At 42.7% G+C, this 15,370-nt stretch overlaps 1 protein-coding gene across 2 annotated transcripts in view; it reads right to left on the bottom strand.

The window, feature by feature from the left end:
• Positions 1 to 15,370, bottom strand: part of LOC134225260 (cyclin-dependent kinase 12) — a 47,309-nt gene that overhangs the window by 13,741 nt on the left and 18,198 nt on the right. For both annotated transcript variants that reach the window (XM_062705186.1, XM_062705187.1), the window contains 3 exons: positions 2,371 to 2,688; positions 2,140 to 2,308; positions 733 to 2,062 (listed from right to left, as the gene is read on the bottom strand). In XM_062705186.1, the coding sequence (XP_062561170.1) occupies positions 733 to 2,062; positions 2,140 to 2,308; positions 2,371 to 2,688 (1,817 nt within the window). The remainder of the gene's footprint in view (positions 1 to 732; positions 2,063 to 2,139; positions 2,309 to 2,370; positions 2,689 to 15,370) is intronic.

The raw sequence follows: 15,370 nt of genomic DNA on the forward strand, positions 1-15,370 counted from the left end.
AACCCGGGTACTCTGCCGTCTCGAAGTAGTTTGGATCCCAAACGAGTGATGTAGGACGTAAGTGTGAATTTTGAAAAATTGAAACGAGAATAAATTAAACTGTTGTTTTTTACAAATACAGTATTATCCCGATTTTATTATATGGTTAGTAAAATTAGTAAAAGTGACTAAATCAAAAATCCATATATTTTCTATTTTTATATTCGTTTCTCAAATATGAATCAGTTTATGCCGGTGTTATTACCGAGACTGATAAGAAAAACTAAAATTTTCAAATTGTTTTGGGATGACAAAATAGAGTTAAAAACGTGATAAAATTGGTAGTAGACAAAATAGGGTAAACACTGTATTTTTTTTATCGGATATCGATTCGATATCCGATATTTTCAAACCCAATAAATCGCCGATACCGATATTACATCAAATGAATATCGCCGATAACGATAAACCTCCATTGTGCACAGCCCTACAAAGCAGAAATAGAAAACGCAAATTTTCTATGTTGAATTGAAATTGTAAATTAAAAAACACCTAGGAATAAAGACTGAAAATAAAAAGAAAACGCTAAGTTTGTTAAAAAGGGAAAATATAGTGTAATTTATGTACTTCTGATGCAAAAAAAATCCTGTGTTCCCCATATAGAGCGAATCCGACGATGAGACGATTATGCGTGCACCAACAATCACGAAACTGTATTATAACTAGGTACAACAAACAAAACAACTTCCATACCTGACCGTACGTTCCTTCGCCGATCTGTTCGATCATGTCGAACACATCCACGCATCGTTCGCCCCAATCTTTTCCGCCGGAGGCTGACATCGGACCGAGCATATTACGTGAGTGCCTCCTGTTCAATATTCGGGGCCGACCTTTGGGTTTCTTGCTGCCACTGCTGGATTTGCTGTACTTGCTGCCAGACTTTTTCGTGGGCGTTCCAGACACAGACGGCGGTGAACCGATGTCATCATCGCCGCTCAGATCCTCGGAACCAGGTACCATTGGTGGCAGGGGTAAGCTGAGTAGACCCTTTTTACCCGAACTGGACGAAGGCGCCGATGACAAACTTGTCGAGGAAGGTTGTTTGTGTTCGTTACTACTACGCTTACTACTAGAAGAGCTACTACTACTGCCACCCTTATGTCGGTGTGAATGATGATGATGATGACTATTGTTGCTGTTGAGGTTTGATGTGGTGATTGCTCCCGTCGTAGTGAGGGTTGGTATGGGCATCACTTTCATTTGAGCACCGGCCACTGGGCTAATTTGCCGTGGAGGACTAGGAGTTTGAGCACCTTCTAGTTCGGCCACGTTCACCCCTGGTGGCATCGGTAGATTCGTAAGACTTTTTGGTTTACTCAGTACTGCTGGGGTTGGATTTGATTCTGCTGCTACTCCCGTCAGGGTCGTCACCACCGACGTAACAAATTCACTCGACTGACTGGCACTTGGATTGAGACTTTCGCTGCTTTTACTATTCAATATCACAGGTATTCGTGAGTCTGTACTCGCACTGTCACCCAACGTTGCTGTCGAGTCTACCATGTCTTTTGATAGAGTGTCCGCCAGTAGACTTGACGCATCCGACTGGTCCGGCATGGGAATGTCAGTCAGACTAACATCCTTTAGTCCATTGGAATTCGTCACTACACTACTATTGCCATCGGCGTTCGTTATCACACAATCGTTGGACATGCTGTTTTCGCTAACCATCGTTGCGTTGGTAGACCCTTCTTGCCCGTCCTTTTTACCCAGAATTTCTTCCAGTGTCTTCAAACGTTTATGCTTATCCTTGATCAGCTCGGCAAAGAAACTGGTGTCGGTGATTTTCTCCTTAATGTCGAACTTCTTAACCGACGGGATGTCCCTGGGCGATCGTGATCGACTGTGGCTCGTATACCGTCGATTAGACGAAGGTCGCCTTGGACTTCTGGAACGATGCCTCGAACGAGCTCGACTCCTGCTTCGATCCGGCGAAGGGCTGTAATAATTCTTGCGAGATCGTGACTTGGAAGGTGTCGGCGAACGTCTCCGACGGTGGCTAGCTACTGGACTGGGACTCCTAAAACGATTGAATGATTAATCGAAATCAACGTCAGATTATTAATTAATTAACAGCACGAGCCTATGAAAACGAACCTTGTGTACCTCCTAGGAGGTGGAGGGGGATCACCCCTACGATCATGACAATCCCATTCCGGTTCCCGTGGTCTGTAGCGCTTGTCCTTTCGGTAATAATCCTTCTCTGGTGGTGATCGATCCCTCCGCCGTTTCGATGGCGGCGGAGTGTAAGGCTTATGTCGACCATCTGTCGAAGATGAAACCAGTTTAGGGATAGTTTTCGACACACAGAAATGATATCAAACTTACTTGGACTTGGACTTTTGCGCAGATCTCGGTTAGAACCATGCCTGTTACTGGGCGAGGGAGTTCGTCGATACCGACCACCGCCACGGGGCGTTGGACTGTCATTTATCGTGACAGGGCTAACATGCTGTGACTGCTGTAAGGGAGGCTGATGTTGATAGGAAGAAGCTCCCTTTTTGGGGCCAACTGGAGGAGTGTGAGGGGATGATGTTGATTGGTACAGCTTCCGAGTCGGATGTGGCCCTCGCGGACTCCGGCCACGGGAAGAATCGGGAAACGGACTATTGAGTGACCGACTAGATGGTCGGATTGGGGGAGTTGCTGTAATTAAAAACAGAAACGAATTATGACTCAGTAAACGGTTGGTCCTATTGCAGAATAATAATGTGGGAAAATCATTATTTGTGTTATTGGGTGTGTTATTTTTCAGAAGAATCGATTTATGCAGGTGAAGAAGCATCAGAATACGAAAAGTATGTTGAGCTTTTAGTGGAATGTCTTCACTTGTATAAGAAAATAGATTCTATGACACTGCCCCGAATGTCACTAACCCGAACGCCAGTACCCCGAAAGCACAGACAAACAGACATAACACATTGAACATTTACCCATCAAATTCATCGTCGTTCAAACACTAACGACATCTGTTGATTTCAGTTAATTGGGCAAATCACGAACCAGATGGCGGTAGTGAGCAAACGTCAAACTCGAGCAAAAACGATGCGTGCGCCACAAGTGATCGATTTGCCAACTAATGATTATTTGAATTGACCAGTAAATCAGTGAACGATGGAAATTTGACGAGTGTTATGTTTGTTTGTCTGTGCCGAAAGGCTATTGCCCCGAATAACCCATTACCCCGAATGGTCACTACCCCGAATTATCATTACCCCGAATGGCCATTACCCCGAATTTGTCAAAAAATGAAAAAAAAAAACATGTACTCACTTCCTCGCTCACTTTACTGCCCCTATTCGCATAAGCGTCCCATGTCAGTTTTCTTCAACTTGAGTAATATGCCGTTGAATTTTTCAAACTCGTTTTACATGGAGAAATACAAAACATTCTAATAAACTGATAAAACCTGCAATCTTTTTGAAAAAATGGCATAACACTCTGTATACATCGCTAAGGAACTATTGAATGGACCATAATTATATTTATTTTTTGTTCAAAAGTGTATCAAAATCAGGAATGTGACTGTTGTGCGAATGAATAACAAGATGGGACAACACAAGTGGTTTTTGCTTTTCATATTTTTAGAACAAAGTCAATTATTTTATTATTTCTGGAAGAAAACCAAAGTCGTCAAAGACCAACATGGGACTCTTATGCGAATCGCGGCAGTTTATCACCTTATTAGATTGCGTTTCAATAATGAAATTGGAAATAATCATTCGAAGATAACATATTCAAGATAATTAAAGTAGGAGTCATTTACTCACCCGTCTTATTCCGGGCTACCGCGTTGTTTAAAATAAGGAAACATTTACTTTTTCGCCTAATCCCGAGCAAATGGCTGCTTTAAAAGACATCATTTCTTTCACCTGACAAATGCGTGCTTTTAAAGGAGGCATTCACTCTTTCGCATTATTCCGGGCAAGCGCGTGTTTTAGAAGAAGGTGTCATTTACTCCCCCAGATTTATTTCTGGCAGATGCGTGCTTTCAAGAAGGAGGCATTCACTCTTTCGCATTATTCCGGGCAAGCGTGTGCTTTAAAAGAAGTTGTCATTTACTCCCCCACTTTATTCCGGGCAGATGCGTGCTTTCAAAGAAGGAAGCATTCACTCTTGCATTATTCCGGAGAAGCGGATGCATTCACTGTTTTGCTCTAAGAACCTTCCACATAGGATACGTTTGCGTGCGTTTGCTAGTTTTCCCATGGGAAATCTGTCAAACGCAACGCAAACTTTCATATGTGCGAGCTTCGTGTTTTAAAAGATTTCACTTACTCTCCCACCTAATTCCAGGGAGATCCGTGGCATGCTGCGACGCAGCAAAGCTGAATCAACAAAAATGACAGTTTTCCGCCGCCTCCGTATCAAGTGGTGTGCCCCCGAAAACGCGAGCACTCTGAAACTTGGATTCTGTCAGGAGTGACCTTAAAAGAAGGAGAAATTCCAGGCTACTGACATCCTATTGTTTAGCCCATCGCCAGATCGTAGCCAGGATGCCCCGGGCTATAATTTTTTCATACTGCATTTCAATGATGACAGCGGTCTATGTCTATTGATGATGATGACACCGCGCTTGTCACCGGCTCGATAAATTCACTCTTTCGCATTATTCCGGGCAAGCGCGTACTTTTGAAGATGTCATTTATTCTCCCACGTTTTTCCGGGCAAGTGCATAATTTGAAAGAAAAAAGTAATTTACTCTCACGCCTTGTCCCGGGCAAGTGCCGGTTTTGTATTTAGCGCACATTATTTGTTGCTAAGATATGAACGTATTTAGTATACGCGGCGCTCCCCACAGGTAACAACGCACCGCGCTGTTTGCTGCTGGTGTACCCAATCTTATGCTACGTTTAGACAAGGCAAGTGAATTGAGCAAGCCGCTTGAATCGAACGTGTAAACACAGACACATAACACATTAAACATTCACTCATCACATTCATCACACTAACGGCATCTGGTGATTTTAGTTAGTTGGGCAAACCACGAACCAGAAGGCGGTAGTGTGCAAACGTCAAACTCGAGCAAATCCGACGCGCGCGCCACGAGTGATCGATTGGCTAACTAATGATTATTTGAATTGATCAGTACAATTGACTGGATGAAATATTCAAGAGCTTTAACTCCATAGACAATGTATATTGAATGATCGTTCCAATACTTAGGAGCAGGGTTCTTAATCGATAAATTATCGTCGTTAATTTAACGCCATCTTCGATAACGATAATGATTGTACGATGATGCTTCGTTGACGATAAAGTGAGCGTTGAATTATCGTTCTCGTTCTATCAAGTTAACTGTAACGTGTACTAGAGTAAAATACGAATATGAACAAGTTGGTTTTGCCAAGATGAGATGCGGAACACCTATATATACATAATTATAATTATTGTACGACTCAAAGAGAGGACTAAACTCCTCAGCCTAATCGAGCCGTGTTGAATAGGAGGCTAATTCGTCACCGAAGGTATTTTCATTCTGTTTACTCTATGCCTGACACGCAATACTACAAGTAGCTACAAATATGTTGTGCTCTGATTCCAGCTGCACATTCTTGCTTATCTGATATCTGATGTCTAGGAAAAAAATCTTAATATATTGATATGTCTCTATCTCAGAGAAGCAAGTCTGTCTGGTTTGTGCAAATACTCGAATTATTTTATGCTGTCGGCACTAAATCCGTTAGAAGGTTAGAACATGTATCCAGTACTCAAAATTTCACCAAACCATCAACAGAACAGCTCACTTGTTTTTGCTCCGTATTGTGTCAGGTATTGTGTATTTATTATTTGTAGATAAGGCCGATACAAATATTTAAAAACAATTTTGTCTCCCCTCCCCCGGATTTTTTTTGCCAAAAATAATATTTTGAGGGGCAAAAAAATAAAATTCAAATAATTTTGAGGATTTTCAAAACATTCTTTGACATATCCGAGGAGTTTTTTGATTTTTTTTTTCATTTTTATATTTATTTTTTATTATCCCTTTCCCCCCTTGACCTTTCGGAGACCAGTAGGACAAAATGTTAATTAAATATTTGTAACGGCCTAATCTAGCTTCAATGAAAATCACCTATGGGCAATCCTGCTTTCCATCATCACTACCGAGAAGAGCCTAGACTGGACATCAAAGAATGCTGGTTTCAATATAATTTTCATTATATTTTTGACCAAGCCGGACAATTCCTTAAATAGTTTCAAATTGTACGTGAAAAGCCTATGCATTTAAAATGGAAAACAATATTTTTTCATATTGTATGCTAGAATAAAACCATTACAAATACAGTAATATCCCGATTTTGTCACCCCCCTGATGAATTTTGGGGTGATAAAACAGGGTATGTGACAAAATTGGAAAAAAAAAATATTTTTATGTTTTTTAATTCATTCCATAAATATGAATCATTTTATGCCTTGGAAAGGCAAAATGCGTGAACGGTACCCGTTATTTCTTGTCGAAATTGCTTACAGAATATTTCCCAGGTACTCAGAAGTCGTTCGTAATAAACTACAGGCGGTGAAAGTTATTTCATGAAAATCAATGTTGTTTTTGGTATTATTTACGAAAATAAAAAGAATGACAATTTTTTTTGGGGTGACAAAATCGGGTCGAAAACGTGACAAAATCGGGACGTGATAAAATCGGGTCGAAAACGTGATAAAATCGGGGGTAGACAAAATCGGGGCAGAACTGTATCTGATAAAAATTATGTCCTACTGGTCTCCGAAAGGTAAAAAAGTATATGAAAGAAAATAAAGAAAAATCTCCTCGGATTTGTTAAAGAATGTTTTGAAAATGCTTAAAAATATTAAATTTTTCTTTCGTTGCTTATTCAAAATATTATTTCCGGGAAAAATATAGGGGGGGGGGGGGCAATATGAACATACGGGGCAATATGAGCCACCTTCATTTTGAGCTTATTGATAAGTTTTATCATGTAAAAGTTATATGATCTTTAAGAGGATGCTCCATGCACATATGCATCAAGGTTGTATGTCAATGCCCAGAATCAGTTCCCCAGAATGGTATTTCCCAGAATTCCATTTCCCAGAACGACCAAATTCTCCAGAATGATATTCCCCAGAATGCACCATTTCCCCGAAAAGAAATCCCCAGAATGACCCATTCCCCAGAAAAAAAAAACCTGAATGACCAATTCCCCAGAAACCAAAAACCCAGAATGACCCGTTCCCCAGAAAAAGGTATCAGTCTAAGAAACTATGTTTTTCGCTGTCATTTCTATAAATTAAAAATACTAGATACTATATTTCTATGCAAAAATACTTAAATTGAAGTACGCATTTGCCCGGAATAAGGCGAAACGACATATGCTGCCTTAGGGGTCGTTCAACAATGATGTCACAGGTTTTAGGGGGGGAGGGGGTCTAAGATTTTGTGACACTGCATATACTAGGTATACAAAAAAGCGTGACAGAGGGGGGAGGGGGGGTCTGGAAATCTCGAAAAGTAGTGGACGTCATATTTGAATCGTCCCTTATTTTAAAGCACGCATTTGCCCGGAATGGAGCCCATTTGATATGTTTGTTAGGGCTCACATATAATACGAAGGAGTATATAATCCATTATATTCGTTGTTCATATTGGGGGAAGCCCATATTTTTTTTTCTTCCTAAACAATGGAGGGAGAATCTGCTCAACAGACATCCTGGGTTGACCAGGAAGAGCGGGGTTAGGGATCACCGAGGGAGGCAGGACTACATCCCCGACCCGCTAAACCGTTTCCATTGCCGCTAAGCCCATCGTCCCTTCGGTACAACCAGGAAGTAATGCTTCAAAGGGGGGCCAGTGCACAACGCACCCTCGAGGTTAGCTGCGTGTCCTTGCAGCATCGAACATCGTGACTCGCTTTTTTAGAAGAACACCATGGTATCGTGCCAGCGCATTGCCGGCTTTCCAGGTGGCCTTACCACGCCCTATGTCCTCGGAAGGTGGGCAGGGTCGACTTCGCGCCTGCTTCCCTCTGCACGACTGGTATCAAGAATGATGATGCCGCGTGCACCCCAAATTGACCTTTCTGCGATAGGGCCTATTCGCCAGCTCACAGAGTGACTTGCCGACGCGAGGCCTACGCCTGCCCCAGCCTTGACGAGGACCCCTTTCCGTCCTCGGGCTCGGAACCCGCCCGGTTGACCGACGCCGCGTAAGCGACGATACCATGTTGTTCTTCGCGCGGCCACTTGTTCGATAAAAGGATCGAGTTCGACCACAGAACATGACCACCGGTATGACCCATGAAGCCGACTGCGAACCCTTGGACCACCTCTTATTTGCGCCTAAACTAGCCATCCTTGAGTCCACGCGCCACCTTCTGTGTAGCTCCGAGACGATTTGGGCGATAGCCGATAAAACGGCGTTCCAGCCAACTTCATCCTTACACATCCTCCGAACTAGGTTGTCCGGGGTAGTGTCCAGACCACATGTGGCAAGCATGTGGTCACGCATTGCGCGAAAACGTGAGCACACGAACAACACGTGATCCGCCGTTTCCTCTAAACCTGCGCACACCAAACACTCGGGCGAGGCCGAGCAAGCCAGCTGCGTTACCTGCACTTTGATTTTGCAGCACGCTTAAACGCCGGGCACATCGAACCCCCCATGGGGTGCTTGCTGTTCACAGCTTTGCTGTAACAAATCAAACAATTGGGAGGGTTCGTGCAGCATAGTGCCTTATGTCCCTCCAATCCGCAGCGTCGGCAGAGATTGCTTCTGTCAGGGCCTTTGCAGTCCCATTGCTTGTGCCCCGGTTCCAGGCACTTGAAGCAAACTTCGGGTTGCTCGTATATGCGCACAGGGCATACCGACCATCCCACTTTGACGCTCCCTAACTTGACTACCTTGGAGGCGTCCGCTGCAGATAGCAGAACCAATGCTACCTGCGTCCCTGCAGGACCTTTCCGTAGCCGAACGGCTGCGGTGGGCGTCTCCACTTCACACTGTCGCCGCAGTGCCGTGACGAGCTCTTCGACTTCAGTGATCTCGCCCAGGTCTTTAACCCTTAGATTCACCTCCGTCGTGAGTGCCCGTCTCGCCTAGGACCTCCTCCGCCAACTTCTTGTAGGCGACGCCCTTTTGCGAGACGCCCCGCTTTAGCTCGAGTATCATCTCGCCCATCCGGGTACGTCTTATTCGACGTACGTCAGCGCCGAGTTCACCGAGCTTGACGTCACTCCTCATCGCCTTCAAAACATCCGAGTACTTAGCCTCGTCCGCCGTGATGACTAGGGCATCGCCCCTGGAGCGATTGGCGCCTACCCTAGACTTCTTGCTACCCTCATTCGCCTGGGCCTTCTTTTCGGCCCTTGACGTCTTCGGTTTCCTCTTGTTCTTGACCAGGGTCCAGGAGGCGTCATCCCCCTCTATTTCCCTGGTCTGGGGCGGCTGAGAGCTCTCAGCCTGCCGTAACCCCTTACCACAGTCTTTCCTGAGTGGACGGACCTTTCCAGGTCCTTCCTCCCCCGGTTTTGGAGGTACCTGACCGGGGTTCAGCTTCCCAGCCCCACTACCCTTGTTCGGGGTAGTAACCCTCCGCGTTTTGGAGCGGCCCCCAGGGAGCTCATCCCCTGGAGACTGTCTCCCCCGTTTTTGTGTCTGCTCCGTTGGAGCAGTTACCCCCGACGTACCCGCAAATACTTGAGCCTCAGTCTGGGTAGACTTTGGCACCACCGTCTTCGCTGGCACGCCTTCGGTCGATTCGACCTTGCCCGAGTCCGCGAATCCTTGGGCCTCAGTCTGCGTAGACCTCGACTCCACCGATTTCACGGGTTTACACTTGGCCGTCCGACCGCCCTCTCCAGCTTGGCGTCCAGCATCGACTTTCGAAGTTTCTGCAAGCTCCTCTTGAGGTCCTTGCTGATATTATGCTTCGATGACGCAAAGTCGATGATGGCGTCCAGCTGTTCCGTCGCCACCTCGAAGGCCGAAAGCCCATCGCGTTTGCGGTTCATCGCCTCCACAAGCCATGGGCCGTCAATAACCCCTACCGGCGTTTTTCTAGCCGAGAGGAAGGTTGAGTGACCCACGCTGGCGCTGCGCACTGAGCTGCCGACTATTGCCTCTGGCCTCCTAGGCGGAGACCTGAACAACCCACCTCTTGCGAAGGGGTTGTCGCCTACACTACTACCACTAATTGAAGAATTGACTTGGTTTTCCATTTTGGTCCCACGAGTTGCTCGGGAAAAGAGGTCCACCACGCCAGAGCCCAGCATGACGCGGTTAGGGACAATTACTGTGGAGGGTGCTCAGGTACCCCACAGGCTCCGTTAAAGGCCTAGCTTATTATTTCACCCCCCTGGCCATGCATCCCCTCGGCACGGGTCGCTTGACGCCTTGGGATTAGGGGTTAGGGACGATGGTCCCGGTCTAACTCGCAGTGGCCATGGGGAGGGGTCGTCAAGCCCTTGGACAAAGTCCCTGCTGCCCCTAAGCCCATATGGCCCATATAGGAAGCCCATATGGCATAATGCCATTTGGCATAATGCCGTTTGGCATAATGACCATTTGGCATAATCAGTGGCGTTTCCCTAACCTCAATCTACCTGTGCACTGGACTTAAATTTAAGGAATTGGAGTGCGGAAACGCATAGAATTACTAGATTTTGATTAGTTTAAACGACTCTGATAATTTTATTTTTCATTTGGACTGTCAAAATATCAAAATTTTCATGTTTTGGGTCAGTGCACAGGTAAAAAGTGAGGTTACGCGACGCCACTGGGCATAATCGTTGACAAGAGTATGAAATGCAATGAATCGTAAGAATATATGCTTTCCATTTTTAGAAGTATGTATTTACCTGGAATAAGACAAAAGAGTAGATGACTCCTTCTTTAAAAAAGGCAGAAGAGTAAATGACTCCTTCCTTAAAAGTACGCATTTGCCCGGGATGAAGCAATTACGAAGTATTTTGTCTAAGCTAGGAAATGGTGCATTCTGGGGTATGGTATTCTGGGGATTAGGACATTCTGGGGAATGTCTTTCGGGGGATGGAGGCATTCTGGGAAATGTTTTTCGGGGGATAGGGGCATTCTGGGGAATGTCTTTCTGGGGATTGTGGTATTCTGGGGAATGGTTTTCTGGGGAGTAGTGCATTCAGGGGAATTAATTTCTGGGGAATCACTTTCTGGGCAATGGGTTTCTGGGGTATGACATACAATCATGCATCAACGTGAAAACTGCATTAAAATTCAATTCAAACACGAAAATACACTTGAAAATGTAAATTTTCGCTGCACAGGCAAAATTATTATAAGATTTGAAGTTTATAAATAAGCTTTTGACACAAAACTGATTAAAATACAGGTCAAAAATACACCATAATCAAAAGATATATTAAAATTGAATATTGTGCACACACGTTTGTATTGGTACAAATCTGAATTTATCAGAAAACTTTTTTCCCCCAAAACCAGTCTCTATGGGGCAATATGGGCATACCTGCACAGAGCAAGATATTAGGCCTTAAAATGCGAACAAGTTCAAATTTCAGTAGTCAAATACAAGAATATTATCATATAGAATAGAGTGGGGCAAGAGTGCGCGTGGGGTAAGAGTACGTTTTCGATTTTTTGAAGTAATAAAAAAAGATAAACTAGCAGCACTGCATCAGTTTGAAAGGTATTCTGGCCAACTATTATCATGTGTAATTGTAAACGATTTGAATAAACAACAAGGGAGATATGGAGTTAAATAACTTTTTGGTCATTTTGCTAAAAATAATTTGATTTCCGCAACTAGTATTTCATTACCATATATACGTTCAATCAGGTGAACATTATACCATTTCAATAACCTATTGTATAGAGTACTTTATGGTACAGAACACCAATCCGGTTAGTTTTCCAAGAAGTCAAAACCATTACTTGAATAATTTTTGGGACTGTGGGGTAAAAGTGCGCAGGAACCGGTGGGGCAAGAGTACGCATATGAATCTTCAAGTTATGATGTCAAACCCGTATCTCCGGCCGAAATAAGACTTCTTCCAAAGCGTAAAGATCCACAACTAAGAAAAAAGGGACAGAATTCGAATTTATCACAAGTTTTTAGGATAAGTTGAAGTAATTCGGTGTTAGAAAGGAATTAGCGAACAAAGCACTGAAGCGAAATAATGAAATTGTATTAGGACTTGTTGTACACCTAAACATAGTACGAAAACACAATTTCATCTAAATGATAATTTCATTTAATCAGAAGAAACATTCATAAATTACGCAACGTTTAACTGGGAGGGGTTGCGGGATATGTGACGATCCATATAATTTTTAGAGGATTCATACAAATAGTGTAAGTAGGGGGGAATCAGTGATGAAATAGCCAAATTTTACGTTACGTGATTGGTGGACTTTCTTTAAGGAAAATGCCTTTGTATACGCCACGCGAAACCTGATAAATATTTTTACCTCTGTAGTTTTTTGTATATATAAAAAACAATGGTTGTTCGAATGAAAGTGCACATTTTTAGGACCCCCTCCCCCTTTAAGAGTTACGTAATCTTTAAACATTCCGTAATATATGCTCATTAAACATCAATTAAATGTTATTAACTTTTATTTGTGTTAATATATGCTTAAAGCACATGATTGGATAAATGCGTACTTACCCCACCCGATGCGCACTTTTACCCCACCGGGCGGTGGGGTAAGAGTGCGTTTTTCACTTGTCTTGCAATAAGGGTTCTACTAAAACGAATCTCAATAATTTCAATATTTTTTCCACTGGGTTACATAAAGAAAGAGTATATGAATCATCGACACTGATTTGATATGCAGAAGCTTGCTTCATAAGGGTCACATGATCGATTGAAAACTATGTGCGTACTCTTGCCCCACTCTACTCTATGTAAGATTCATTACGGACAAATCGGTTCAGTCCGCTGTTGTGCGGTTTATTAATTTTATTTGGTATGGAATACTCAAAACTGTCGTAGGAATATCATATTCTTCCATATTACGATACATTTTTCGCCTAAATAAACGTTTTGGATGGGTGGCCCATACTGCCCCAAATGGTGGCTCATATTGCCCCGTATAGTCGGGAACACACATTGAAATCGATACATTTTCAAAAGTGCATTCCAACAATTTCCAAACGCATTTTTCGTCATTCATCGACGTAATATTAAAAGGAACATTATCTAGTATAGGAATGTGCAAACTGAGGATAAAATGCCGTTTCTTCAACTATAGCATCATCAACGTGCACTGCCCACACGAAGGGAGACTCGACGACGAGAAAGAAGCGTTCTACGCACAGCTGGAGCAGACATCTCTCTCAAAATGACTCTGCTTTTGATGCATTTTTTAGCAGGATGGTAGAACAGGTGTACCAAAAGTCTACGAGACGCCCCTGATCGGACAGTAATCCGGCGAAAATGGTTCTTGACGATTCTATAACATTCCCCAGAAAACCATTCCCCAGAAAACCGTTCCCCAGAAAACCACTCCCCAGAATGTACCATTCCCCAGAAAACCATTTCCCAGAATGAAACATTCCCCCGAAAACCATTCCCCAGAATGCACCATATCCCAGAATTTTTTTTCATACCCTTAACAAGATTCCTGATGAAAAAAGATTATGGCAACTAAAAAAACTGGAATGAAAATAACAGCTCGGGAAAAAATTACAAATAAGTACAGTTCAATCTGATATCATATATTATGTTATACAAAGTGTTGTCCTTAGTCTTCAAACTTAGACTAATGAATATTAACATAATATGGTCCATGGTTGGCCTTACAATCACCTTTGCTTACAATGGAGCTTAGTTGAGCAAAAAATGCTATGACAGTTTTCGAAACATTTTCACGCTTAAAATGTTCGACCGCGTACTTTTCCCACACTCTAAAAAATCATCACGTCATATTCACGTGAAAAATCACGTAACTGATCTCCCGCATAATGAAAAACGACATACCATGCAGTCAAAATTACATATGCGTTATAAGATATATTGTCACTATTCGCTTCATTGTTAGCATACAATTTTAAGCTTGATTTACCATACCAACCCTATATCAACACTTACTGTTAATACATACCATGCTGTCGATGTGTAATTATATAGTTCGTCAATTGTACATCTACCAACTGATGTATGGTACATCGAAATTTTTGTTCGAAAAAACGACCGGATTTAAATGTTAATTATACTTAACCGCCTATTACTCATATGGTCATTTGGCCGTTTACCATCTGAGCTACTGTTGAAACAGTATATGAGACTGTCCATTTATGGTTAACTACTATTAGTGAGACCATTGCTACAGTAACACTTATTCTCTTCAATTATAATAGATGCGGTCTACGTATGGTCAATGATTATGCGGGCTGTCTTGAACAAACGACGATTGTTACGTGACGTTAGTAATGCTCACCTGAAATTCACGTAACTTTTACTAAAAATCTTGGTGAATATGACTGTATATCCACGTAAATAATTTAAGTGAGATTGTGTTAGTGTGATTGCAGCACCGGCATTGTAAACAAGAATGAATGATACATAACCTAAACATAATGAGGCTTCGCGGGCGGAGGTAAGTGATATTTCAGGTGCATCTAGGCGGATATTTTCCGTGCCTGCATTTCTCCTCTTTGGAAAAAAGCAATGGAGGTTGGATAAAATTTATTAGATTCGTTGAAAAATTATGTGAAAGAGAAGGCTACAGCTACAGTTTTCTGGTCGCGTTAGTATAAAGATTATAGTCTAGGTTCCACTACTTTTGGTTAATTAACAGCGGCAATATTAGCAATTTTTGAGCAAGCAGCTGGTTTCAAATTCTCGGCGATTCTCATTGATAATTCTCATTGCGATAACTCCAAAGCGCAATGACAAAATGACGGCATTCCCTGTATCAATGCATCAACAACGCGAAAAAGATTCTCTTTTATGGGCAGTCCTTGTCCATTTTTTCATTCATTCCAAAATCACTTTATTGCAATACATTTCAAAACATGTAGTGGTTACCTGCTGTCTTGTAGCTTTCCCTAAAATTTCACCTAACCAGTACGTACAAATCACGTCAGGTTCACCTGATCAAACACGTAATTACTTTCAAACTTCACGTCATTACTACTGGAAGATCCAGTCAAAGTCACCGGATAAATCACGTAACTCAAGGAAACTAAATTTTGCTCAGGTTACTTGTCATTCAGGTCACTCTTACGTGAAAAGTCGGGTGGATGAGAACCACATTTGTTTTCAGGTAAATATGACGTGAAGATTTTTCAGATTGCATGGTCTTGGTTTGCTTGATTAAGTGTACCGCAATACTTCCTGTTTCGGCGGCTTATTGTAAGGATTCATTTACATAAAG

This window comes from Armigeres subalbatus, chromosome 3 (assembly GCF_024139115.2).
Source record: "Armigeres subalbatus isolate Guangzhou_Male chromosome 3, GZ_Asu_2, whole genome shotgun sequence".
NCBI classification, from domain to species: Eukaryota; Metazoa; Arthropoda; class Insecta; order Diptera; family Culicidae; genus Armigeres; species Armigeres subalbatus.